This window comes from Pinus tabuliformis, chromosome 4_1, assembly GCF_031772625.1.
Source record: "Pinus tabuliformis cultivar Carrire ecotype Pingquan chromosome 4_1, CPIR1, whole genome shotgun sequence".
Taxonomy (NCBI): domain Eukaryota; kingdom Viridiplantae; phylum Streptophyta; class Pinopsida; order Pinales; family Pinaceae; genus Pinus; species Pinus tabuliformis.
The window spans coordinates 595,260,613-595,286,477 of record NC_142303.1 but is presented as its reverse complement, the minus strand read 5'-3'; the positions used below and the strand labels follow the sequence as shown (position 1 = coordinate 595,286,477).

The 25,865-nt window shown below is 36.1% G+C and overlaps 2 protein-coding genes across 3 annotated transcripts; both read left to right on the top strand.

Moving 5' to 3' along the window:
• Window positions 1-1,135: 1,135 nt before the first annotated feature.
• On the top strand, window positions 1,136-5,003 carry LOC149177383 (protein NRT1/ PTR FAMILY 5.10-like). Of its 2 annotated transcripts, XM_089420113.1 has the most exons (4): window positions 1,136-1,355; window positions 1,538-1,755; window positions 2,686-3,203; window positions 3,537-5,003. In XM_089420113.1, exons 1-4 carry the CDS (start codon window positions 1,229-1,231, stop codon window positions 4,405-4,407), a joined length of 1,734 nt encoding a protein of 577 aa, XP_089276239.1. In that variant the 5' UTR covers window positions 1,136-1,228; the 3' UTR covers window positions 4,408-5,003. The 2 variants fall into 2 exon arrangements, with proteins under 2 accessions (XP_089276239.1, XP_089276240.1); XM_089420114.1 differs by lacking the exon at window positions 1,136-1,355 and having other exon boundaries at window positions 1,579-1,711.
• Window positions 5,004-9,980: 4,977 nt separating this feature from the next.
• LOC149177382 (protein NRT1/ PTR FAMILY 5.4-like) lies at window positions 9,981-13,451 on the top strand. Its single transcript, XM_089420112.1, has 4 exons — window positions 9,981-10,333; window positions 10,505-10,722; window positions 11,636-12,153; window positions 12,489-13,451. Exons 1-4 carry the CDS (start codon window positions 10,171-10,173, stop codon window positions 13,366-13,368), a joined length of 1,779 nt encoding a protein of 592 aa, XP_089276238.1. The 5' UTR covers window positions 9,981-10,170; the 3' UTR covers window positions 13,369-13,451.
• The last annotated feature ends 12,414 nt before the right edge of the window (window positions 13,452-25,865 follow it).

Sequence of the window (25,865 nt, the reverse complement as noted above, 5' to 3'; positions counted from 1 at the left end):
TTTGAAAAATTGAAAATTTTGGAAATCCATATTACATCTATTAAATTATAAAATTTAAAATTCCTTATTTTTTAAAATGTTCTTTATTTGTAACTTCAAATCCAAACCAAACACTTCTAAATCAAAATTTAAAAAAACAAAAAAACATCAAATTCTGGTGAAAAAATTACCATCTCCACAACATTGCCACCTCATTACACTACGCCCCTCGAAACAGACATTATTTATCATATTTTATTTTAAATTCTTTAAATATCATTTTCATTGATTACTGTCATCACCTGCTCTTTTGACATTTCTTAAAAGGGACTCAAAATTTTGGGCTGATATTTTTTTGACCTTTCTTGAATGGTTGATGTGTCGGAGAATTTATCCTCATCCTAAACACTCTGACACGGCTTCCCAATATTGATATTGGTGTCGATTCAGACCTCAAATGGCGTTTTTTTGTCAGCTAAAGGACAATGTTCCAAGCAAGTTAAACAGCGATATTGATATTTTCAGTTAAAGGACAATGTTCCCAGCAAAAAGTTTTGAGTAGCAATCACAGAGTATCATATTGGAGAACTTGATTCGTTTTATTTTGATTAAAATAAGTGGAGTATCAGAGTGGAACACTTTATTTGTTTTATTTTGATTAAATTAAGTGAAGCATCAGAGTGGACTATTTTAGTTGTTTTATTTTGATTAAAATAAGTGAAATCAGGATCAAATTAGGTTTCTGTGATCGATATTTTAATTTTTTAGAGATTTTTTTTGTGATCATTATATTAAATTTATTTGTTTGACACATTTAGAACTTACTAGTGTGGTTCATAGTCAGGATCATTATTGTTCATTTTAGTTGATTCCAATTTTGATTATTGACAAATGAATTTTGCTGTAGTTGATTCGAATTTTGATGGTTGATTCTAAACGGGTTAATAAATAAATTTTGCTGCGGTTGATTCAAATTTTGATGTGGTATTGACAAATAAATTTTGATACAATTATCACCAAAAATATCTCTCAAAATCATTAAATATATGATATGATTTTGATTAAATCATTAAAAATATAATTAAACTATAATGTAAATTGGAAAATAAAGCAATTCAACAGTTCCTTGTCAACGAGGTAATTTTACAATCACTGTAAGTGTTATTGTCAGAGGAATCTCTGGAAACTATTTGAGCGCACGCATCAATGGAAGAGAATAACTCATCCCCATTCAGCGATTTTGTTGGAAATGGATGAGTTGATCTCCACGGATGCTCTGTTAGGTGGCTTTGTTGGAGATGGATCAGTTGATCTCCATGGACGCTCTGTTAAGAGAGCTCATACTGGGCGATGGAAAGCATCATTCTTCATAATTGGTATGAATTCATTTCAATTCTTTTGTCTTACACATTTAATTGTGTTGCAGCAGTTGTTGTGTTTGGTCCATATGTTGTATGATCAACATCTGGATTTTATTCTCACATTCATTCTCACATTCAATTGTATTGTAAGAGCTATTTTGTTTGGTCCACATGTTTTATCAACATCTTCTTCACAGGAGTGGAGATAGCAGAAAGGTTAGCTTATGCAGGCATTCTTGCAAACTTGGTGATTTACCTCACAGATGTTAAGCATGAGAGCACTGCTGCTGCTGCAAAGAATGTGAATGTCTGGAATGGTGTGGCATCCATGCTTCCTTTCGTTGGAGCTTTTGTTGCAGATTCATATTTGGGTAGATATTGGACCATTACCCTGTCTTCTGTCGTATATTTGATGGTTAGTATTTTTCTTTTCCTTTTCAAAGTGTTTCTATAAACATATTCTGAGCGGTTTGAGTGGCCTTCCTTCTGCTTAGGTATAAGGTCTGAGAGTTAACTATGTGGCCAAAACCATCTGGGATCTGCATCTAATCTTTTTCCGTTGAAACCCCTGTTAAACAACTAAGGTAGACCGCAGATAACGGTTTTTCGTACTTTTCTTTTTCTTTGACTCTTTGCTGAAGAAACATACCCTAAGTGTGCGCCGAATCTCATCCCTTTGAAACTCATCATATACAGCTATGGCATACAGCATCTAGACACTGGTAAGTGATTTCCTTTTTGCCTTTTTGTCTCGGAAATGTTTCAAGAAACGAGGAGTTTGACTGGACTTCCTTCTATTCAGATGCCAGGTCTGTGAGATAAGGCCTAAACGACCCAGAATTTGCACCCAATCAATGTCCCATCCTTCGAAATTCATGCCCTACAGCCAGGGCAAACCGCAGCTAAAATGGAACAGTAACTGACAACTTAGCAGTTAATGAACCTAATATTGCAGCATGGAAGCTTACCTGATTGCTCCAGGATTAAGTCAGGACCAAGCCACTAAAACTGACATGGACGCTAGTTTCCACGAATCGATCTTGAAGGACAAACCCTTTGTTAGCGCCAGCGTTGATCACTACCTTATTGGATTGATCTTTCAGGATCTGGCACCCCACTGGCCTTTTTTCTCATGTTCTAACATTAAGAAATTGATAACTCTGTATATGTACAATTGTTTGCCAATGAATTCGTGCAAACTTTGGTGGATACAAGAAGGTTTTGCTATATATTTGGGCGAATTAAACCCCTATCTAAGAGGACAACAGGGTTTGAAAATAGTTTCTGCTTTAACCTCGTGAATGGAGCCCGAATAACAAACACTTCATGAAATGGGTTGTTACAGGGATTAATTTTGGTCACTTTATCGGCCTCTTTGAGAAGTCTGAATGGGATTGGGATTTTCTTCTTCTCGATCTACCTGGTTGCTCTGGGGCAAGGAGGCCACAAACCCTGCTTAGAAGCATTTGGTGCAGATCAGTTTGAAGAGAACGACCCGGTAGAGAAGAAGCATAAGAGTTCATTCTTCAACTATTGGTATTGTGGTATTTGCATTGGTACTGTTATAGGAGTCACTTTACTCACGTACATTCAAGACGATATTGGATGGGGTCTGGGATTTGGCATTCCCGCTGTGACTATGGCAATAGCACTGTTTATCTTCTTGTGTGGGACAAGATTTTACCGGCATAAACTGCCCAGTGGTAGTCCTCTCACTCGAATTATCCATGTCTTTGTTGCAACGTTTCACAAGTGGAATGTTTCTACTTCTCATCAAGAAAAAAACAAAGTAGCTGCAGCTGCAGAACGAGAAGATTTGAAGTCTGGGTCAAGAAGACAGTATATGCTTACTAATCAGTTTAGGTAAGCTCTCACTGGTCACAGTCGGTTTGCAAATCGAATTTATTGGACTCACAGTTGCTTTACCATGTGACATGGTAGTTGCTGAAGCTCTTGGTTGTTGAAATAATCATATTGCAGAAAGTGGGGTGGGGTGTACTGACAATTTAGTTTTTAGATATATAGGGTAGGGTATCTCTATTTCCTAACCACGGCTAAGGTGCAATGAGTCCCCAAGTCCTATTTCTGTTCCGTTTCAGTCTTGATATTATTGCTTCTTGTTGGTTGTACTCTGTTGTTTTCAGTTTTAAATGAACCAAGAGATTTGTGATGGATATCCTCATTCTTGAGTTTCAGGTTTCTTGACAAAGCCACAGTTGAAGATGAATTAGACTACGAGTGCAAAACAACCCGTAATTGGCGGCTATGCACAGTCCAAGAAGTTGAAGAGGTGAAAGCTGTTCTTGGCCTGACACCAATTTGGATGACATGCTTGATATTCGGGGTTGTCTTTGCACAATCTTCAACATTTTTCACAAAACAAGGCGCCACAATGGATAGAAAGATTGGAAAACATTTTGAGATCCCTGCTGCAAGCGTACAGTGTTTTATTAGCCTTACTCTCATTCTACTGTTGCCTATCTATGACCGCATCTTTGTTCCGATTGCAAGAAACTTGACAGGGAATGAACGTGGTATAACATTTCTGCAGAGGATAGGGACTGGCATGGTTATCTCCATTCTGTCAATGATTGTTGCTGCGTTGACAGAGATCAGAAGAGTCAAGGTTGCAAAGGAAAATGGACTCATAGATATGCCCAATGCAACAATTCCATTGAGCATTTTTCTGCTGCTTCCACAATATATCTTATTTGGCATAGCTGATGTATTTACAATGGTAGGAATGCAAGAGTACTTTTATGATCAGATGCCAGACACTATGAAAACCCTTGGTATAGCTGTGTATTTGAGTGTTTTAGGAATTGGTAATTTCCTGAGCAGCATCCTTATTTCAGTTACTGAGAAGCTTAGTTGCAGAAGCGAGGGGAGTTGCTGGTTTGTAGACAACCTGAACAAAGCACATTTAGACTACTTTTATTGGCTTCTAGCATCTCTGAGTGCAATCAACACTTGTATTTACATTTTCTTAGCTAACTGCTATGAGTACAAAAATGCCCAAAACAGTATTTCCGATCAGGAGGAATCCTGCAGGGAAGAGAGTGGTTAAGGCTTTTTTATATATACAAAGTGGCATGACTATTATGCAAGACATTGCTAAGGTATGAACAATACATATTATGGTAGTCTGATTGCTATGTCAACAAAAAAAATAAATTATATGATGAACCATTCTTTGTAGCAGCAGGAGGGGTGTCTAACGCACAACAACATGGATATCGTACAACCCATTCTATAGCTTAGGAAGGATCAGTTACTTCTCATGCATTCATATTGAAACACACCAATTTTCAGTTAGAAGTTATCTTGGGGATTCTTCTGCAACAGAAGAAACATATAACAACACTTGAATCTGAATTAAAGGAACATGGAAGAGTTATTGGTGAATTAGTTTACAAATGGCAATTGGGTGCATATATGGTGGCTCAATCCTCTCCTCTGAAGTCTGTACATTCCATTATTCTATATTCATTTTTTAAATGCATAGAAGCAATAACTCAACAAAGACACCAACCAGTTCAGCAAACCCACAAGGTTGGCAACATTAATCTTTCTAGTCTTGTTAGCCATTAGTAACCATGTTTTCTAAAGTTAAATGCTATCAAGACAATTACTATAGAATATACATTTATCATTTTGTTAGAATTGTTTTGTATCTAAAGTACTGTTAGGCCTATAATCTTAGGCTGATATGTAACATTCCACGGGTATGTAAGCTAAAGAACAATTCTCCCTCTTGCGGAGAGGGAATATCGGAGATAGATTGTAATGTTCTGTAATGTTTAGTCTAATTTAAATAGGCTATAATTTTTTCTTAAAATTAATAGAAATTTCTGTATAAATTTAGAGGAAATTTTTTAAAATCTGGGTTACAGTTATAAGCTTTAGGATTTTGGGTGCGTCAAGGTTCTTCTTGATGGTGTTGAATCTATTTCCGCGATAAAAAACAAACTCCAAGAGTGAAATTTTTATGGAAATTGTAGTCTCAGTAAACAATGCTGCAATGTTTAACATTTTGACTCACTCAAAAAAAGACAGAACTTCTCTGGCCTCTGGAGTTGGTATTTGGAATCGATTTACAAGTAGTCCCACCGTGTTCTAGCCTATGTTTTTTAAGCATTTTAACTCCAGATCTACTAAGTGTCGAAAGAAAACTCTTTTCACTATAAAAGAGATTTACACTTCAAGAAACAAATTTGATCCGAAGATTATAAAATTATACAACCCTTCACAGAAAAACCTCTATCTAACATTAAAAAAAAATGTTTCTGATCTATTAATATATTTAATTCTAAATAACTGATTTTGCAGTTAAAAAATGTTTCTGATCTATTAATATATTTAATTGTAAATAACTGATTTTGTAGTTAACGTGACTTGCCTCACATATTCTGACCTCTATCAAAGAATAACTTAATATTCTATAATTATAACTTAATTGTGTACTCATCTATTACATGATATTAAGCAAACATCTAGTTCTCTGCATAGATTTGCTTACAAGATGTTCACACACAATTTTTATGTTTACAGTATTTTACTTTTAACCATTAAATCACATTCAGTCATTAAATGCCTACGGTGACTTTTCCTGATCCCACCTGATGCTCGTTTAGTCCCTCACAACACCAAACTGGCAATAAAACACATGATATACATTGATAATTGTGTATTGAAAATGGAGTTATATAGAAATATTAAATTATCTATTGAAAATAGAACCATATAGAAATAAATTGGAGTAGACTAAATATTATTGCTATTCTTTAAAAAATAAATGAGAAATAAAATTAAATCTGCATTTTTTAAATGGTTAGCAACGATGACAATTGATATGGTTAAATATAGCTATTATGTTGATTAGAGGAAGATAGTGGTCAATTATACTAGAAGTATTGATAAGTTGTAGTTATTTCATGTTGGTCACATAGTTTGGTATTATAAAACTTGAAAATAGTGATTCTATCTAATTCAACAATGTGCATCATATGCTTAGTAATACTTTCTTTACATGTCAAAGTTTCAATGAAGGAAATTTATCCTTTTTATTTAACAATAAAAATACATAAGTTTTAAAATTTATTTATGAAAACTTGATTTTCATGAGAGTGGATATTGTATTAATTTTATACAAATTGAATAGTACTCAATTTTTATATTAATTATGATGAAGCTTTCAAAAAAAAACTCAGCATAGATCCATTTTAATAATCTATCAATTGTAAAGAGAAATTAAATTTCTCAAAATGCAAACCTATTTTTGAGTGCAAAATTGGAGGGAAAGTTTATACCTCGAGAGATTTGATTCCTCTTTGGATTTGGTAGATTTAGACTTAAGTTGGATTTATATTGATTCTTAATAATATTATTTATATTTATATAAATTACACATCTTTACAAATTTTCTTATTTTTATTAATTTTATTAAAATTATGATATATATTTAATTGCATATTTGTTTGTAATATATATATATATATATATATGCATATTAATTTAATTTAAATAAAAAATTATGAAATATAATGGTATATATATATAGATGCTTATTAATTTAATTTAAATAAAAAATTATGAAATATAATAGTATGAATATGAATCATTATTTAAATTTTTTTATGGTAAAATAGATCTTAATTTGTATTCTCTTTATATATGTATATGTAGGAGATTTCTATATTTATTTTATTTTTAATTATTATTATTATTAATTAAATTTAATAGATTGAATTGAATCAATTTATTATTTTTATAATTTTTCACTTTATTATTATTATTTTTTGATTTAATGTTTCATTTTACATAACTCTTCTCTATGCAATCATATTAACATAAAATGTTGAATAAATTTAAACAAATCATGGTACAGATGTTCAAATATACTAATCATCTCTCTTTCTATATATTTATTTATTTTTCTAAAAATATCATTTTATATTAACAATAAAAATGACACAAACTACCTTTACATTATATTGTGTTTTAATAGAACAATGAAACACATCTTGTAGACGGAAAGTTATTTTAAGTAATGTGTATAAATCAAACTTTAAGCAAATACACTTTTTAAGAACCTAGAAGATACACTAAAATTAAATGTGATCTCATATTATATTTTCCATACAAGAAAGAGAATAACAACTTACTAGTGCTAAACCTCTCTATACATCACCAACATGCCATGCCAATTGATTTCATTAAAGTAAATTTATTCCAAATGAAATCCAACACTCATGAGAAAAAATCCATTTTGAAATTAAATAGTGAACTATTCCACATTGACTACAATTTAAACATACATATGGACCAATAAAAATCAACATAGATCAATATAAAAGTTCATTCATGAAAATAAATATTAATTTTTTGTGTGTTTTTTAATTAAATATAAATATGCTTATAGAATCATTATTTTAATTTATATGATAAAATGAATGTTAATATATAATTACTATTTATATGTTATTTTAATGTGATATGTATATTATGATTTTCTTTTATTTAAAAAAATAAAAACAAAATTGCAATATAAAAAAATTGAATTTAAAAAATATTTACATCTAATGATAAAAAAATTAGATTTAAAAAATATTTACATCTAATGTATAACATATAACATCTAACCTCTAAACCCTACACATCAATCCTATATTGGGTTGTAGAGCGCTTCTTGATTCTAATTAATTCTTAAATACCTCTTTTCATTGTCTGCACTCAAATATCAAAGATTTGGAAAATGACAATTTGTGAAGTTAAAGTTGGCAATGTGATTCTTGTGATTATTGTGTTATTATTATTCAACATAATATTATTCAACATAATTGTTATAACTGACACATGTGAGATTGATTTTATTTTTATTTTGAAGGAATATTTAATATATTCATATTTTTATTTATATCTCTATGTTGTATGTTCAAAAAAAATATTTAACATATTTATATTTTCATCTATATTGATGAGAATTTAGTTGTCACTTGGTGTAGTTGAAATGTTTCCTCATGGACTGTTCCAAAATTGTGAAGTAGTAGATTCATTAGTCCGATATCATTTTGTGTTGCACATCAACGAGCTCACCTCTTTTAATAGTATACAAACTACAACTATTGCGCCTTAAATATTATACAAACTACAACTATCGTGAGTTAATAATTATTTGTACAATGATGTGTCTTAAAAGTAGTTTGTTTTATAGAAAATTGTAGCTTTCATCAACGAGTTCACCTCTTTTAATATTATACAAACTACAACTATTATCAAACTACAACTATTGCGCGATAATAATTATTTGTACAATGATGTGTCTTCAAAGTAGTTTGTTTTATAGAAAAATGTAGCTTTCAAAAACCGTAGCTCTAAAAAACCATAGCTCTCATTTGAAAGATGGCATTGTGGACATTGGAATTTTCATGGGACAAACATAGGTTGATCGCAAATTAATCTTCTTCATTATACATTGGTGAAATTATGCATAAATGTGTTTTAGTAGTTAGAGATTGTATTACATAATAGGGTTTTAATTGCAGAAATTCCAACCATCTATTTCTTCAAATAATTTTTATTTTTTGCATGTGATATATACAATTTTATTTCTTTATTGTTTTTAACTTTAATTTAGCTATATTTAAACTAAGTGGTAAATAATAGCTACTATATAACACTGATTCATTTTGATTTTTTCAAAAATTTATTTAAAATTCCTTATAATTTAAATTATTATTATTATTATTAAAATAATAATAATATTAATGACTAAAATTTCATTCAAGTTTACCCACATGATATTTTTTTTTATTTATTAAAAAAATCACAAATATTTTTTTTATTATAATAGTTATAAACAAGAATTTTATTCTATAATATTTCTTATTAAATTATTTAGGTTTAATTTTCATCAATTGCTTTCATCAACCACTTATTTGACATTTTTACAAAAGACAAAATTAGCTGCGCTTCAAATTTTGGGCTAATTTCTTATTTCATCCATTGCTTTATTGGACTTTTCTACAAAAGACAGAATTAGCTATACTTCAAATTTTAAGCTAATTTATTATTTCATGCATTGCTAATTTTAGAATAAAACATTTATTTATTTCATGCATTATATCTTTTATAGAAAACCATTCAATTCTCTACTTTATACAGATATCATTATACTTAATATTGATTTATTTTGTGATCAATAATTAAATATAAATATATATATATTATCTTACCTCAACAAGAAAACTCTTACACGGCTTAATTTTGGGCTACTTGCTTACCTAAACAGGGGACTCTTACACGGCTTATTCATATCCATAGCATCTTTCAAAGAAAGATTTTTTCTGCCAAAGTCAAAGGAGTACCAATCATGGAGTATTTTATTTTGATTAAAATAAGTGAAATCATGACCAAATCACAAGTAAAATTATGATTAAATGTAAAAAAAAATAATAAAAAAATCCAAATTCATTGTACGTTGTCTAATTATTATTAGATATTAATTTCCCTGAGAATCAGATATTTTTTTAGATTTTTCTAAGAATCAGATGGTTTTTTTAATGTTAATTTTTTTGTTGTGATTGGTTTAAATTGGGATTTGGGATTTTGAATGCATATATATTAATTCTGCACATGGAGAGTTTACTTATTAAACGTATGATTAATTCTTATTAGATTGGAACAATGGTGACCAAACTATTCCAGCGAAGCCCTGTCAGATTTCGAACAATTTTGACTAAAAAGATACCGAAAATCACAGAGAACTTCACAATCACTGAAATACTATTATACAAGGAAGCTATGGAAACTATATGAGCACACAACAATTATGGAAGAGGATCACTCATCTCATCCAGTAGTTATGTTGGAAATGGATGAGATGATCTCCTCTGATGCTCTGTTAGATGTTGGAGATGGATCAGTTGATCTCCATGGACGCTCTGTTAAGAGAGCTTATACTGGTCGATGGAAAGCATCGCTCTTCATAATTGGTATGATTTCATTTTAATTCTGTTTTCTTAGACTTGTTACAGTAGTTGTTGTATTTGGTCCATATGTTTTATCATCAACACTTGGATTTTATTTTCACAATTAATTGTATTGTAGTAGTTGTAGTAGCTGTTGTGTTTGGTCCACATGTTTTATCAACATCTTCTTCACAGGAGTGGAGATAGCAGAAAGGTTAGCCTATGCAGGCATTCTTTCAAACTTGGTGACTTACCTCACAGATGTTATGCATGAGAGCACTGCTGCTGCTGCAAAGAACGTGAATGTCTGGTCTGGTGTGGCGACCATGCTCCCTTTCGTTGGAGCTTTTGTTGCAGATTCATATTTGGGTCGATATTGGACCATTAGCCTGTCTTCTGTCATATATTTGATGGTTAGTATTTTTCTTTTCTTCTTCGAAGTGTTTCTATTAACATATCCCGAGCGGTTTCAGTGGCCTTCCTTCTCCGTAGGTATAAGGTTTGAGAGGTAAGTATTTGACCAAAACAATCTAGGATTTGCATCCAATCTCGTCCCTTTGAAACCCCTGTGAAACAGCCAGGTAGACCGCAGCTAAAGCTTGGTTCGTACTTCTTTCTCTTTGACTGTTTTCTGAAGTGATTCAAGAATCATACCCTGAGTGTGCACCGAATCTCATACCTTTGAAACTCATGCTATACAGCCTCTAGACACTGGTAAGCGATTTCATTTTTTCGTTTTTCTTTCTGGAAAATGTTGTAAGAAACGAGGAGTTTGAGTGGACTTCCTTCTATTCAGATGCCAGGTCTGAGAGATAAGTCCAAAACAATACTGAATTTGCACCCAATCATTTTCCCATCCTTCAAAATTCATGCCATACAGCCAGGGCAGACTGCAGCTAAAATGGAACGGTAACAGGCAACTTAGCAGTTAGTGAACCTCATATTGCAGCATGGAACCTTATCTGATTGCTCCAGGATTAAGTCAGGACCAACTCACTAAGGTCAACATGGACGTTACTTTCCATGAATCGATCTTGAACGACAAACCCTGTGTTAGCGCCAGGGTTGATCACTACCTTATTGGGTTAACCTTTCAGGATCTGGCAGCCCACTGGCATTTTTTTCTCATGTTCTAACATTAAGAAATTGATAATTCTGTATCTATACAATTGCTTGTCCAATGAATTCGGTGCAAAAGATTTTGCTATACATTTGGGCGAATTAACACCCCTATCTAAACGGACAACAGGGTTTGGAAATAGATTTTGCTTTAACCTCGTGAATTGAGCCCGAATAACAAACACTGCATGAAATGGGTTGTTACAGGGATTAATTTTGGTCACTTTATCGGCCTCTTTGAAAAGTTTGAATGGGATTGGGATTTTCTTCTTCTCAATCTACCTGGTTGCTCTGGGGCAAGGAGGCCACAAACCCTGTTTAGAAGCATTTGGTGCAGATCAGTTTGAAGAGGACGACCCGGTAGAGAAGAAGCACAAGAGTTCATTCTTCAATTATTGGTATTGTGGTATTTGCATTGGTACTTTTATAGGAGTCACTGTACTCTCGTATATTCAAGACGATGTTGGATGGGGTCTGGGATTTGGTATTCCCGCTGTGACTATGGCAATAGCACTGTTTATCTTCTTGTGTGGGACAAGATTTTACCGGCATAAACTGCCCAGTGGTAGTCCTCTCACTCGAATTATCCATGTCTTTGTTGCAACGTTTCACAAGTGGAATGTTTCTACTTCTCATCAAGAAAAAAGCAAAGTAGCTGCAGCCGCAGAAAGAGAAGTTTTGAAGTTTGGGTCAAGAAGACAGTATTTTCTTACTAATCAGTTTAGGTAAGCTCTCACTGGTCACAGTCGCTTTGTAAATCGAATTTATTTGGAGTTACAGTTGCTTTGCCATGTGACATTGTAGTTGCTGAAGCTCTTGCTTGTTGAAATAATTCATATTGCAGAAAGTTGGGTTGGGTGTACTGTCAATTTAGTTTTTGGATATATAGCGTAGTGTATCTCTATGTCCTAACCACGTCTAAGGTGCAATGAATCTCCAAGTCATATTGCTGTTCCGTTTCAGTCTTGTTATTGTTGCTTCTTGTTGGTTGTACACTGTTGTTTTCAGTTTTAAATGAACCAAGAGATTTGTGATGGATACCCTCATTCTTGAGTTTCAGGTTTCTTGACAAGGCCACAGTTGAAGATGAATTAGACTACGAGTGCAAAACAACCCGTAATTGGCGACTCTGCACAGTCCAAGAAGTTCAAGAGGTGAAAGCTGTTCTTGGGCTGTCGCCAATTTGGATGTCATGTTTGATATTTGGGGTTGTCTTTGCACAATCTTCAACATTTTTCACAAAACAAGGTGCCACAATGGATAGAAAGATTGGAAAACATTTTGAGATACCTGCTGCAAGCTTTCAGTGTTTTATTAGCCTATCTATCATTCTACTGTTACCTATCTATGACCGCATCTTTGTTCCGATTGCAAGAAACTTGACAGGGAATGAACGTGGTATAACATTTCTGCAGAGGATAGGGACTGGCATGGTTATCTCCATTCTGTCAATGATTGTTGCTGCGTTGACAGAGATCAGAAGAATCAAGGTAGCAAAAGATAATGGACTCATAGATATGCCCAATGCAACAATTCCATTGAGCATTTTTCTGCTGCTTCCACAATATATCTTATTTGGCATAGCTGATGTATTTACAATGGTAGGAATGCAAGAGTACTTTTATGATCAGATGCCAGACACTATGAAAACCCTTGGCATAGCTGTGTATTTGAGTGTTTTAGGAGTTGGTAGTTTCTTGAGCAGCATCCTTATTTTAGTTACTGAGAAGCTTAGTTGCAGAAGCAAGGGGAGTTGCTGGTTCGTTGACAACCTCAACAAAGCACATTTAGACTACTTTTATTGGCTTCTAGCATCTCTCAGTGCAATCAACTTTTGTATTTACATTTTCTTAGCTAACCGCTATAAGTACAAAAATGCCCAAAACAATATTTCCTATCAGGAGGAATCCTGCAGGGCAAGAACGACTCTCGTTTCATGAGCATATGTCGAGATATTGTTAGAGAATGGTTCAGGTTTTTTAATCTATACAGATTTGCATGACTATCATGCAAGACATTGCAATGGTATGGACTATACATGTTATAGTAGTCTGATTGAGATGTCAACAAAAAAGTTTCATATGATGAACGATTCTTTGTTTCCCATTAACTATAAATGGTACACATTTATCTTAGAGCCCTATGCATGATTTCAGATTAAGTAACCTTATACACAATCAGCGAACGTGCTTGCAAAACACAAATACCCTCCACATAACACAAATACCCTCCGCAATACTGTGAGACTAAAAATTAGCAAGAATCCCATTAAGCAAATGAATTGCAACTTCCATTTTCAGTTGTATCTGTTCAAATAGTACCTAAAGTTCTCAATTTAGTTTATTACAGGCAATTTAGAGGTCAGAACTGAGGGCAACCTTTGTTTAAAGGTTTGAACCACAACTTAGATTCTGATATGATTTCACTTTAAAATTGAAGAGAGTTCAGCACAAAACCTTAAAACTGGTTGTAAATATTGTAAATAGCATCTAATGAAACTGTTGAATTAATATCTAACTTTTAAATTGAAGGAAGGTTGCATAAGAGTGTGAGGATAGTTACTGGTGTCCTTGGGAATATTGTATATGTAATAAGGAATCTTGTTATATAGAATGTTGTTAAAAGTATGTTAGCATGTGTTCTTACAATGTTATATGTGCCATAAAGAATGTTTTGACAAAATCTCATTAATAATATTACTATTTTAACCAGTATCACAATATTGGTGGTTACAATTTTCAAATGTTGTCTTCTTGCTCTCTATATATTAATCCATACACAATAAAAGAGTGTATAGTATCTCTGTTTTGACAACTTTTTCTTTGTTTTTCATCCATTGAATTTCTCTTCTTTTCTTGCCTCTTTATTTTTAGTTTGTTCGTACATGCTAGTTGGCATGAAAGCCTTCATCTTGTTAGGATATATTAGTTGGCATCAAAGCCTTCATCCCAAGTTAGTTGAGAATACAATCCTTGATTCTCAAGAGCAAGCTTGGTGCCTTTTTGTGCACTTAGAAGAATTGCTCGACCCTTTTTAGTTTGCTTGATCTTTGGTCCATGTCAAAAGAGGTGTTGTTCCAGAAACAAGAAATCTAAAATAATTTTACAACTTGAGGTATTGTGCACAAAAGGAGCCCATGGTAAATGCAAATTAAATTTTGTTATAACTCAATATATTGTACACAAAAAGGACCTAATGGTAAATGCACAATTAGTTATCATGATATTTTAAGTAGACAATAAAGGTATTAATGGAGGAAGAAGAGGTTAGATTACACTAAGAAAGCACCATTCACATGGACATTAGCTTCCATGTCAAAGTGCACCTTAGTAGGGTTGTTTGTTACAATAGCACCAATGTTATCAAAACCAGTTGAACCCACTTGAAACTATCCAATTCAAACTAGGTCATCCCTTGACATGCCTTAGCCTATTCCTAAACTAAATTGATAGGCCAATCCAGGGTGGAATTGATCGAAGCCTTTGGTTCAAGCCAATTCCATTCTAAAAATTTGATCTATAAAATCAGTAGATGCATCTAATTAGGTGAAGGATGCATGACTATCATTTTAGATTTTGGATAAGGTGGTTGTGGAGGTTGGGGTCAAAAATGTTGGATAGATCATCAATGATATTACCTCTAACTATGTTCCTATTGGTAGATTGTTGGAGGAAAAACACCCAACCATATTATGGAGCCTATGTGCTACACATTGTCTAAACTTCATCCAAGTGGATATAAGCAAACTATATTGGGTGAAGAAATTTGTTGTAGTGTTTTCTTCTCATTGATGTACGAAAAGAACCCACTTAAGTTCGTGGATGACAAACGATCTCAACAATAGACATGGCTGCTAAACATTGTATATCTACAGCTATTGATAGAAACAAAACCTGCCAAAATCCTGATCTATGCTGCAATCATAGTTAACAGTGAAATGAAGAGTAATAACCCCAAAACATCCAATTGAAACTAGATTTGTAAAGAATGATTTTATTATAACACCTGTGAAGGGAACAAATATATGTTACCAGTCCCCCTCTATGGGATGTGTTCTTGGCTATCCTCAAACACTTTCAGCTTTTGTAGAGTCTCTCTCTTCTATAATGCATAAACCCAACAATAATATGGTGCGCGACAATGAAAATAATCGAAGTTACAACACTGAGTGCAACAATGAAAATAATCAAAAGTGAATAATGAATGGAAAACCCTCCTATTTATAACAAAATATTGAGTTATCCTCGAATAATGAACAATAATAAAATATTATTGATCCTATTGTTGGAATTACCACTTGGAATATTTTATTATATTTGTTTAGGAGGGAAAAAGTATTTAACTTTTATTTAGAAATAATAAATAAATAAATGATTTATTTATTATTTCAATGAATTAGTTAAGGAATAATAAACAAATAAAGATTTATTTAATTATTCCTAAGGGATTTAGTCAAATTTAACAAAGAATAATAATTAATTAGTGATTAATTAATTATTCTTAGAAAAAAATAGGATAAATAATTATTTATCTATTTATTTTTCATGATTGGGTAGAATTTGACAAAGAATAATAATAAAACAGTGGTTAGATTAATTATTCCTAGAAGAAAATCAAATAAATAATGATTTATTTAATTATTCTCCATGGGTTTAACTATAAATTACTTAATAAAGGTGGTTTATTAGGTAATTTTTCATAGTGAAAGCAATTTTACTATGGTAAAATTGGCTTTACATGGTGTACTTCGATCCATCTAGTAAATTAGGCTAGATGATCAATTTTTTGGTGATAACAGATTTCCCCCAAATGTACGAGTGTTAGGAGCAAAATGTATGACTGAAGTACGTTGTAAAGACACAATAAATACACAACAAAGGGGAGTCAAGGAGAGAGAAAGAGAGACCAATGAAGCTAAAGTTGAGAGAGGATAGTGATAGAGGGGGCGAGACTAATGCAAGTCTCCTTTTTTGTTGTGATACCGAACCTCAATGAGGTGGGGGAGGCATACCCATACTCGCCAAGATAACTTAGTACAAAAATAATGGTTCACCCAGAAATATGAAACTGAACAATAAAGTACATGATGAATGGTATGTGACATGTTAGCATAACAGAGCCAGAAAATAATACAATGTGTCCCATATACATAATGCACCTGGTAAAAACGTGAGCCAAGACTGAATATAATAATATATGAGTACATGAGATACAATGCACCTTCCCTCAAAAAATGGGTGGGAGGGAGGGTAGAACAACCAAAGAAGCCCTGCTGAATAAGGAGGGGCTCTGCAAAATTGAATGGATCATCTAGAGGAGACGTGCATGCTATGAATATTGCAATCGGTAGGAACCGAACCCATCAACTTTGCGGAACTGCATCTAAGGATGTAGCATAGTAGGTATGCATTCGAGCATGTGGGGGGATACCTGAAGAGCCACCCCCTCATGAGGTCTAAAACATCTCAAACATACTCGGGAATCACTGGTACAATCTGCTGCATCACTGGACCATCAAGTGTATGGATCACAAACATGAAACGACCAAGTCAAAGGGAAATAATGAGACCCTCTGCTTGATCCAAGGCATTGAACAAGAATGGAAGCTGGAACCAAGATACATTGCCCTCTAGGCCATTCTTCTGGAATAAATGCACTGATGTGGATAGAATAGGGCCCACGATAGATGAGGCAACGCGGATCCTCAACTAAAGCACGAGGGAAAATAGTAATGTGATTGATAGACTGACACTAGGGATAATGGGGAAAGTGGGACCGAGGGACAAACAGACGACTACCCTTGTCAGAGCATAAAGTGCATGGTTGACCTGGCAGCAACTGACTCAACTCCAGAGGGGATGGGGACAGTATGACTGGAGGCCAAAATGGGCAACACAGGATGGACAATATGCACATATGGATGGAATACTGTGACATGAGATGATGGGACATGAAATAGACTCCAATGATGTAAGGGTGACTCATCACAGATGCTCTGAACAATGGTGACTTGATGACGCTGCCATAGAGACTAGGCCCGATGGGGACCATGAATACATGAGTAAATGATGGTTATTCACGACGACAATCGCCATATGGTACGACAAGTATTTAGAGGAGGTGGACCTCAAAGTACAAGTGTTGCTTTATGACGAAAGTCGATTTTGAGGGGTGACGAAGTGACTTTCCTTGGAAAAAATGCTTCCTGGTGAAGTGTCAAATCATCAAAAACTGAGGAAGACCCATTATAGAGCTTGGTGTGAGTTTTCCAACGGTGCTGACAGTTCGTCAAACTGAGCTACGGTCTAGATGTAGATCGTAGCAGACAAACCAACCATCGAAATCAAGATCTACAACTTTCAAGCAAGTGGCCTTACTTGTCTAAAGATGGCCTTAATGCTTCTTGGAACGATGGTTCCTGGTGAAGAATTAAGGGTAGAAGAAAACGAGAATGAACTACTAGAGGAGGTCTAGAATCATCCTCGCCCACTAAGTCAAACATGGGGACTAGGTGGTAAAGGAGTAGAACATTTGAAGATATGGTATCAAATGTCTACGATATGCGATGTGCATATGGCTCGTTGGAGAGGTCGGTAGAATATCCAAGGAATGGGAGGATAATCGACCATTCCTAGATCTAGTGGGATCTATGCCAAGACTTATGTGAATATGGCTAGGGCAAAAACTTCATGCCCCCAAGCATGGGATACTGATCTGGTATGTAAAGCTGGGAATGATGCCCCCTAGCAGGAGGAGTTTGTGGAGCACTGTTTTGTTCCAAGTGCTCAAAAAAGGGATTCAAGCATCTCAACCCAACTTGGCACGAGATCCTCTAAAGGATGGTAAGGAGATGTAGGGGCCTATGTGCCCCCAAGTATGTTATGGGCATACTGGATGTATTTAAAGCTATGGCTCCAAACACTTTTATGATATATAATATGATTATGCATTTTATATGACGATGATGGTTCGCCATTTGTTTTGTTTGTGGTTGTCTTATGTGGTATACATGTGATAAATTCCAATCTAGAATGTTGTTTGCAATGGTATCTACATAGTGATTTTGGTCTTTAGGGACATGACTAAAAGTAATGGTTTCAAATTCACACACCAATACCTTCACTCGTGGATATTTTCTAAATAGGACTTGGTTATACACATGACACGCACCATTCAATTGCATGAAAAGTAGCAAGGAATCTAAATGAACATGAAGATGAAGGATGTGATGAGAAAGGGAATCGACTAACAAACCTATCATTGCATCATATTCGACCTAATTATTGGTGGCAGATCCAATGCACACGCCATTTGAAAGGACTAATGTATGCAAGAGGGTAAAAATGACCCAGGCTACTGAGGCTAGATTCCGGGAGAAGAGAATTGCACCGTCGGCATGACCGATATACGGTGTGGATGATGGATCCATCTGAAAGGTGTAAAAGACAATGGGTGAGATGGTACAATCTACCTACCTACATGGCAGAAATAAAGACACGCAAATCAAAGGGATGTGTTGTGAGCAACATTTCCAGAGGTAGAGTGCATTGGGAAAATTAGGAGGAGATGGCCCTCAAAAGCCTCTTGAAGAAATGCCCCCTTACTCAAGTGTAGGGGTAATCAGGGGTAGACATAGCTTCCATGGTGTCCTCATCAGGCTGGGAGATGGGAGGACAGGAGGAAGACTGACTACATGATGCAACGGCATTACCTAGTGCATCAACTTGAGGAATAAGGTTCACATATACATCGTCTTGAATGGCAGATGACAAACTAGTAGACGGAGGGTCTACTGATGTTGAGACCTCAGATTCTGTCAAAAAAGGTTCGATAGAAATGCGCGCAGCAACCTCGAGAAGGTTTTTTGGTGAGGAACTCAAGGATGATGACAGGTAAAGAACGAGGCTTGTGGTGTCCATCATCTCGACATCGGGGTAGGGATCACAATAGAAGGGCCAAAGTTTCCCTGTTCTGGTTAACTGATGGTACCAGAATCCACAGGTAGAGGAGTAGAGGTTCCACTACGAGTGGCCTTGTAGTCACGAATTGCCCCAAGGCAATCGTGAAACTCATCGAGATGAGGGAAACAATGGGAATAGTGACCATGAAGATCACGAAGGGCACAAGGATGGTTTGTACGAAGCGTTTTGAGTTTCTTAGGTAGGATCGGTATGTCAACATGGACTTCTAGAATATTCGACTCAGGAAATGCTTCTTGAACCAAGGGTTTAAGTTGAGGAAGTTCGGGACAATTTTCGGTGGCATTCCCAACAACTTCACACAAAGCGCACGGCTTTGGGGCCTTAGGGGTTGGAAGAGCTTGGGGAGCCTTGTCCTTCGAATATTTCTTTTTGGCTTTGCCCCCCTGGCCAGCTGCTTTTGCAACAGAAGTTGGTTCCTATTGAGGTTGTGATGGTATTGAAGAAGCGGCAGGGGTCATGGGGATTGGTTGAACTGAGGTCAAAGCATGATATGGTCGTGGATGACCAGGGGGAATGTTTGCAGGGGGATCGATGTACCATACTGGGATCTTGAGAGTCATGTTAGGAAGGACCAACAAAGCCATGACAGGTACAAAAAAAATTCTCGGAGGAGGGAATAAGAAAGGTATATGGCCGACAGGATAATGCCCTAGCAGAATAGCTCCTAGATGGTTGAGACCTGGAGGAACAGTTCCTGGAGGGAGCATAGGAGAGGCACCTACAAACGAAGAAGGTCCCGGGAGAGTGGGTCCAGAGGGTTCACCTGGAAGAGCAATAAAAGGATGCTGGGGAGATGGTTGTTGATCAGGTGTACCAGACTGATTAAGGGCAGCCCGCGACGCTTGTAACATGCAAACACTCATGGAAGTAGGTTCAGAAATGGGAGGGGGAGGCACCTAACAATGAGGAATATTTATAGACTCTAGGTGAGACACTGGTACAAGGAGTGGATGACTGTTTATCGAATACCAATGAGATGATGGACTCGGGGGAGATCACGGATGCCAGCTCGTAGTAAGTCAACTGATCAATGGTAACGATCTTCCCTTCATGGGGGAATCACATCTTGCGGAAAATCAAAGATGCGCCAACTGACATGGCATATGTGTAACTACGACCTAAGAGGATATTGTAATCCAAAGGGGCATCAATGACTTCGATATCGACATGGACAGTCTTACCTGCAAGGGTCACTGGACATTTGCGGTACATGCCAAGGGGTTGGGAGGAGTGTCCATCCCAAGCACACGAGGTGACGGTGGAGGGGGAAAAATCAGGTGACTTGAGTTGTTTCCAAACAGCAGCAGACATCACACAGGTGGATGTTCCTTCATCAATAATGCATCTGGAGATGATGGCATTACAGACTCTAATTGGTATCTGGAAAGCAACAGATGAAGGTAATGGGGGTGCTCTGATGTATCAACTGGGAAGACAATCAAGCAATCGTCGAAAGGGTCCACTACACCCAAGGCATTTAGTAGAGCCTTCTTTTGGGAAGGGCATGATTGGAGGACATCTAGTGTTGACATGGCGGCAGGTGATTGCACCAAGTCGTCTACTATATTGTATGTATGGGCAGCTCTATTAGAAGCCACATTACGGCATAATGGTCCCTTTGGGATCTTGGGAATGGCCTCAACTTTGGGTTGAGGGATCTGTAAAGGACCATTTGGTGTTGTAAGAGGCTCAACGGACACTTTGATTTTGGGCTCAGCAGCTGATGAAGTGGAGGGCTTGTCATATTGGCGCGACCGAGTTTGGAGGTTGATATTGGAGGGGTTAACCTCATCAGAGTTCATCATCAGGATCTGGTAGTCACCGGGACCAGAAGGTTGGGGGAGGTGGGCTGCTTGACCTGGCTGGGGTTGAGCAGCAACAAATCCTTGCTGAGGGAAATGATTTGTGAGCAAGGCATGTTAAGGTGGCGCTGGATTCTGAGGCGATTGTTGACCCCGAGAAGCTGCTTGATCTTCCTATATCTGGCACATCTGGAGTAAAAGAGGACACTCATGTGTGTAGTGACCATGTACACCACAACATGCACAAGGCTTATCCGTATGAATAGCCTTGTTTTTCTTGGGTTGGCCGCCCTGTTGCTGGTTGTTGGTGTTAGGCTGATTCCCCTGGGTTCACTAAGCTGGTTACCTTGGTTACCCTGGTTACCCTTCCGCTCATTATTTTTCTTCGAATTATGGGGATTGGTATCACTCTGTTGCGCAAACACCTGTCCCTGAGGGGGCGATGGCTGCTGGGGCTGATGATGCATGGGAGGTTGCGGCGCTAATGCTTGAGGGGCTGGAGCGCCAGGCTATGCATAAGAAGGATCAACAGTTTGGTAAACGGGTTGGGGCCCTGGAAACAAGTTGCTAGTAGGAGGGGCATAAATGTTGGAGGAATTAGTGCCCCCTTGCGGGTAGCCATAACTCTGCTGAAAATATGGCGAAGAGTGTGAAATGTATCCAACGATGCTGTTAGCGGCGTGAGATGCCCCCGGTGCATTAGCACTGCCATGACAAGGGACGTCTGGAATAATAGTATAGACATAACCTGATTGAGCATAGATCAGATCATATCTCAAAGTTGCCTGGAGAGCTTCTTCCTCGGTTTAAGGAATATGGAACGTGACATCTTTCCCAATGGGGGATAAAAGGCTCTTGAGAAACCAATCTAGATAAACACGGTCTTCGAAAGGCGGGGCACAACATGTGCTCCTTCTTCGACGCCACTCTTGAACATGGTCAGAAAGGCGAGTAGCGGAGGATTGACGGAATGTGGTCAAAAGCTCAGTACCAGTGTCGTACCAGAGAGGTAACTAGAAATAGGACAAGAACGCTTTAGCAAGCATCACGAAAACGGAATGAGAGGCAGTGGGATGGTCTACATACCATTTTGCAGCGTCTCTAGTGAGCGTGCATTGGAAGAGCCGAAGACGAATGGAGTCATCGGTTATGGAGTTGGACAAACACCACATATGGAAGGATCGAACATGGTTGGTAGGATCCTCTCCAAAAATACCCTCAAACTTTGGGATGTCTGAGGGAAGCTTAGTCGGCATAAAGGGCCAACCAGTATCATGGTGTATGGGGTTGTTTATCAAATGGTTAAGATCCAGTAGAATTAACCCTGCCATAAAGGGGAGCATGGGGGCTGCCGGAACAATTCCTGAGACTATTCCGCCTGATGTGACCACCAGTATAGCATCAGACCCGCCACTAGATTGGGGTCCTGCACTAGTTGTGGGTCCAAACATGGTGAAGATATGTGGTGAAGGAGGTTCGGAATCAGATGAGGAATCAAGAGAAGAGTCAAGATGGGGACTCAGAGGGCTATGAACTCTAACTCGACAGGGAGGAGTAATACGCCCAAGAGGAAACTGAGGTTGAAGGCCTAATAGTCTCTGCGACTCATGCCTTATTGGTGTAATGATAGAAGGACACAAGGAACACATAAATGTTGAAGGGAGATCAACAATATATCTTGTCTCTGATGCAGTGAGATAAATTTATTTTGTTAAGTCTTGGCTTAGCGGTGTAAATCAAGTGCCCTTCGCTTAAGGTGTGCTTGTGTGTGCAAGTGTATTAATTTATTAAGCCCATATCGTGTTTGTAAAAAAGAAAAAATCTTGCTGCAAATAAACTGAAATAAATAACAGAAAATAAATAGCAAAATGATTAACTAAACCCCACCCAAACTGGGTTTTCAAACATTGTACTGCTAGGTGGCTAAACCAATGGAAAATACACTGAAACGGTCAAGAGATTTGAATGTCAGTGTGACTGGGATCAAGTGACTCTAAGCTGCTGGAAAGTGGTGTAGCAACAACAAAAAATTAGAGGGGAAGATTGCTGCAAAAAGATAGGGAGATGGGTGAAACACCTAGGGCAACCGATGGGAACCTAAGGGAATGACCAAACAAGTTTGAATGTGAAACTATGGATGGTATCAACCTATCTTATCAGATCTGAAACAAAAAGTTATAGATCTGGAAAATGTGGCTGAAAGTGCTGCAGAAACTCAGACTTCTCACTCAGCTAAACTCCTAGAAAGGTAGAAGTGTACTAGAAGCCCTGAGGGAGGCTAAATTCGAATTCGACGAGTAAAACAGAATGGATCAAGGCTTGAGCAGGATGAGACAGAGGTCAGACACCCAACAGACAGCTCTTAACAAAACCCAGAAACAGATCTGAGAAAAACTCTAAAACCCAGAAATCGCAGGTTCCGACCTGTTTTTGGATGAAATCACACTTTTTGGGCAGAAAATTGCGTTCTAGAGCCCAGATTGCACCTTTTGGACTAAAAACTACGATTTCTGCTCTGAGACTTCTGGTCTACAAATTTCAGAAAAAAGTGTCACATTTGTTGCGGTTGGTTCCTGTGACCTGCGAAACTGACTAGAAAGCTTACGGAAGTCAGAAATTTATCATATCTAGGGTTAAAACACTAGGAAACATTAATAGAAGAGAAAAAAGAGGAAACCCTAAGTTGAAAACCAAAGGTCACCCAAGTTTCTAGATCTGAAGTATAAAACCCAGCGGAGTCACCAATTTGTATTGGAGACCTAGGTTTCTGAATCAGAATTATTCCCCAGCAGAATCGCCAATTTGTTGTAGTGTTTTATTCTCAATGATGTACGAAAAGAACCCACTTAAGATCGTGGATGACAAACGATCTCAACAATAGAAATGACTGCTAAACATTGTAGATATGCAGCTATTGATAGAAACAAAACTTGCCAAAATCTTGATCTATGTTGCAATCATAGTTAAACAGTAAAATGAAGAGTAATAACCCCAAAACATCCAATGGAAACTAGATTTGTAAAGAATGATTTTATTATAACACTTATGAAGGGAACAAATATATGTTACCAGTCCCCCTCTATGGGATGGATTCTTGGCTATCCTCAAACGCTTTCAGCTTCTGTAGAGTCTCTCTCCTTTATAATGCATAAACCCAACAATAATATGGTGTGCGACAATGAAAATAATTAGAGTTACAACAATGAAAATATTCAAAAGTGAATAATGAATGGAAAACCCTCCTATTTATAAAAAAATATTGAGTTATCCTCGAATAATGAACAATAATAAAATATTATTGATCCCATTCTTGGAATTTTTTATTATACTTGTTTAGGAGGGAAAAAAGTTTTAAACTTTTATTTAGAAATAATAAATAAATAAATAAATGATTTATTTATTATCTCAATGAATTAGTTAAGGAATAATAAACAAATAAGGATTTATTTAATTATTCCTATGGGATTTAGTCAAATTTAACAAAAAATAATAAATAATTAGTGATTAATTAATTATTCTTAGAGAAAAATAAGATAAATAATGATTTATCTGTTTATTTTTCATGATTGGGTCAAATTTGACAAAGGAATAATAATAAAACAATGGTTAAATTAATTATTCTTAGAAGAAAATCAAATAAATAATGATTTGTTTAATTATTCTTCATGGGTTTAACTATAAATTACTTAATAAAGGTGGTTTATTAGGTAATTTCTCAAAGTGAAAGCAATTTTAATATGGTAAAATTGGCTTTACATGGTGTACTTCGATCCATCTAGTAAATTAGGCTAGATGATCAATTTTTTGGTGGTAACAAAAATTGCATATCATACCAAGTGCATCACCAAACACATATACAACCACTTGTAGATATTGAGCCTTATGAGGGAAACCAAGGGAGCTAAGAGTTTTTCCATCACCATATTTGCAATAAAGTTCCTCACCTTATGATCTCTCATTTCCTATACAAAAACCTCAATGAAGAAGTTTTCTTATAATGAGTGGAAAAAATCTCAAAGGAGTAACGAGGTTAATCGGGAAGACATGTAAGAAATTTTTTGAAACCAATTTTTGGTCTAGAGAAGCAAATATTATAAAAGTTTCTATGCCCCTTATTAAGGTGTTGCAGATGGTGGTTGGGGATAAAGTGGCTAGGTGTTATATTATGAAGCCATCGATTAGGGAAATGAGTGAATAAGGGTATCATACAAAGTATAAAACAAAACATCTACATATTTGGAAGAGCATTGATGACAAATTGTTAAAATTGGCAACTAGGGCCAAATCCCACATTGAGATAGTTCATTTGATGGAGATGATGATTGCATTAGATTCCTCTTTTCGAGAGGACCAAAATTGATATAAAGATCATCCAATTTGGACAAGAAGAAGTGTGTTTTTGAATTTATGGCCACACATGTGCAAACTGTTCAGGTTGACCACATCATCATGTAGGCTCATGAAGCCCAATAGACACAACTCTTCACCCTCAATGACTTGTATAAATACAAGTGCCCTCTCACCTCATCTGGCATCATCATCACACACATTTCTTCTCTCGCCTTCTCTCGTTGGTTCTTGCAACTATTGGGCAGATCTTCTCTCTCTCACATGTGTGGCAGAAGGACGAATTTTCTGAGCAAATTGCAAGGC

Excerpts from the sequence above, each read along its gene's own strand:
- LOC149177383 (XM_089420113.1), top strand. The coding sequence starts at position 1,229 with ATGGATGAGTTGATCTCCACGGATGCTCTGTTAGGTGGCTTTGTTGGA. Across the intron at positions 1,756-2,685 it reads CTTCTGTCGTATATTTGATG|GGATTAATTTTGGTCACTTT; the intron begins GTTAGTATTTTT and ends GGGTTGTTACAG. Across the intron at positions 3,204-3,536 it reads ATGCTTACTAATCAGTTTAG|GTTTCTTGACAAAGCCACAG; the intron begins GTAAGCTCTCAC and ends CTTGAGTTTCAG.
- LOC149177382 (XM_089420112.1), top strand. The coding sequence starts at position 10,171 with ATGGAAGAGGATCACTCATCTCATCCAGTAGTTATGTTGGAAATGGAT. Across the intron at positions 10,334-10,504 it reads AGCATCGCTCTTCATAATTG|GAGTGGAGATAGCAGAAAGG; the intron begins GTATGATTTCAT and ends TCTTCTTCACAG. Across the intron at positions 12,154-12,488 it reads TTTCTTACTAATCAGTTTAG|GTTTCTTGACAAGGCCACAG; the intron begins GTAAGCTCTCAC and ends CTTGAGTTTCAG.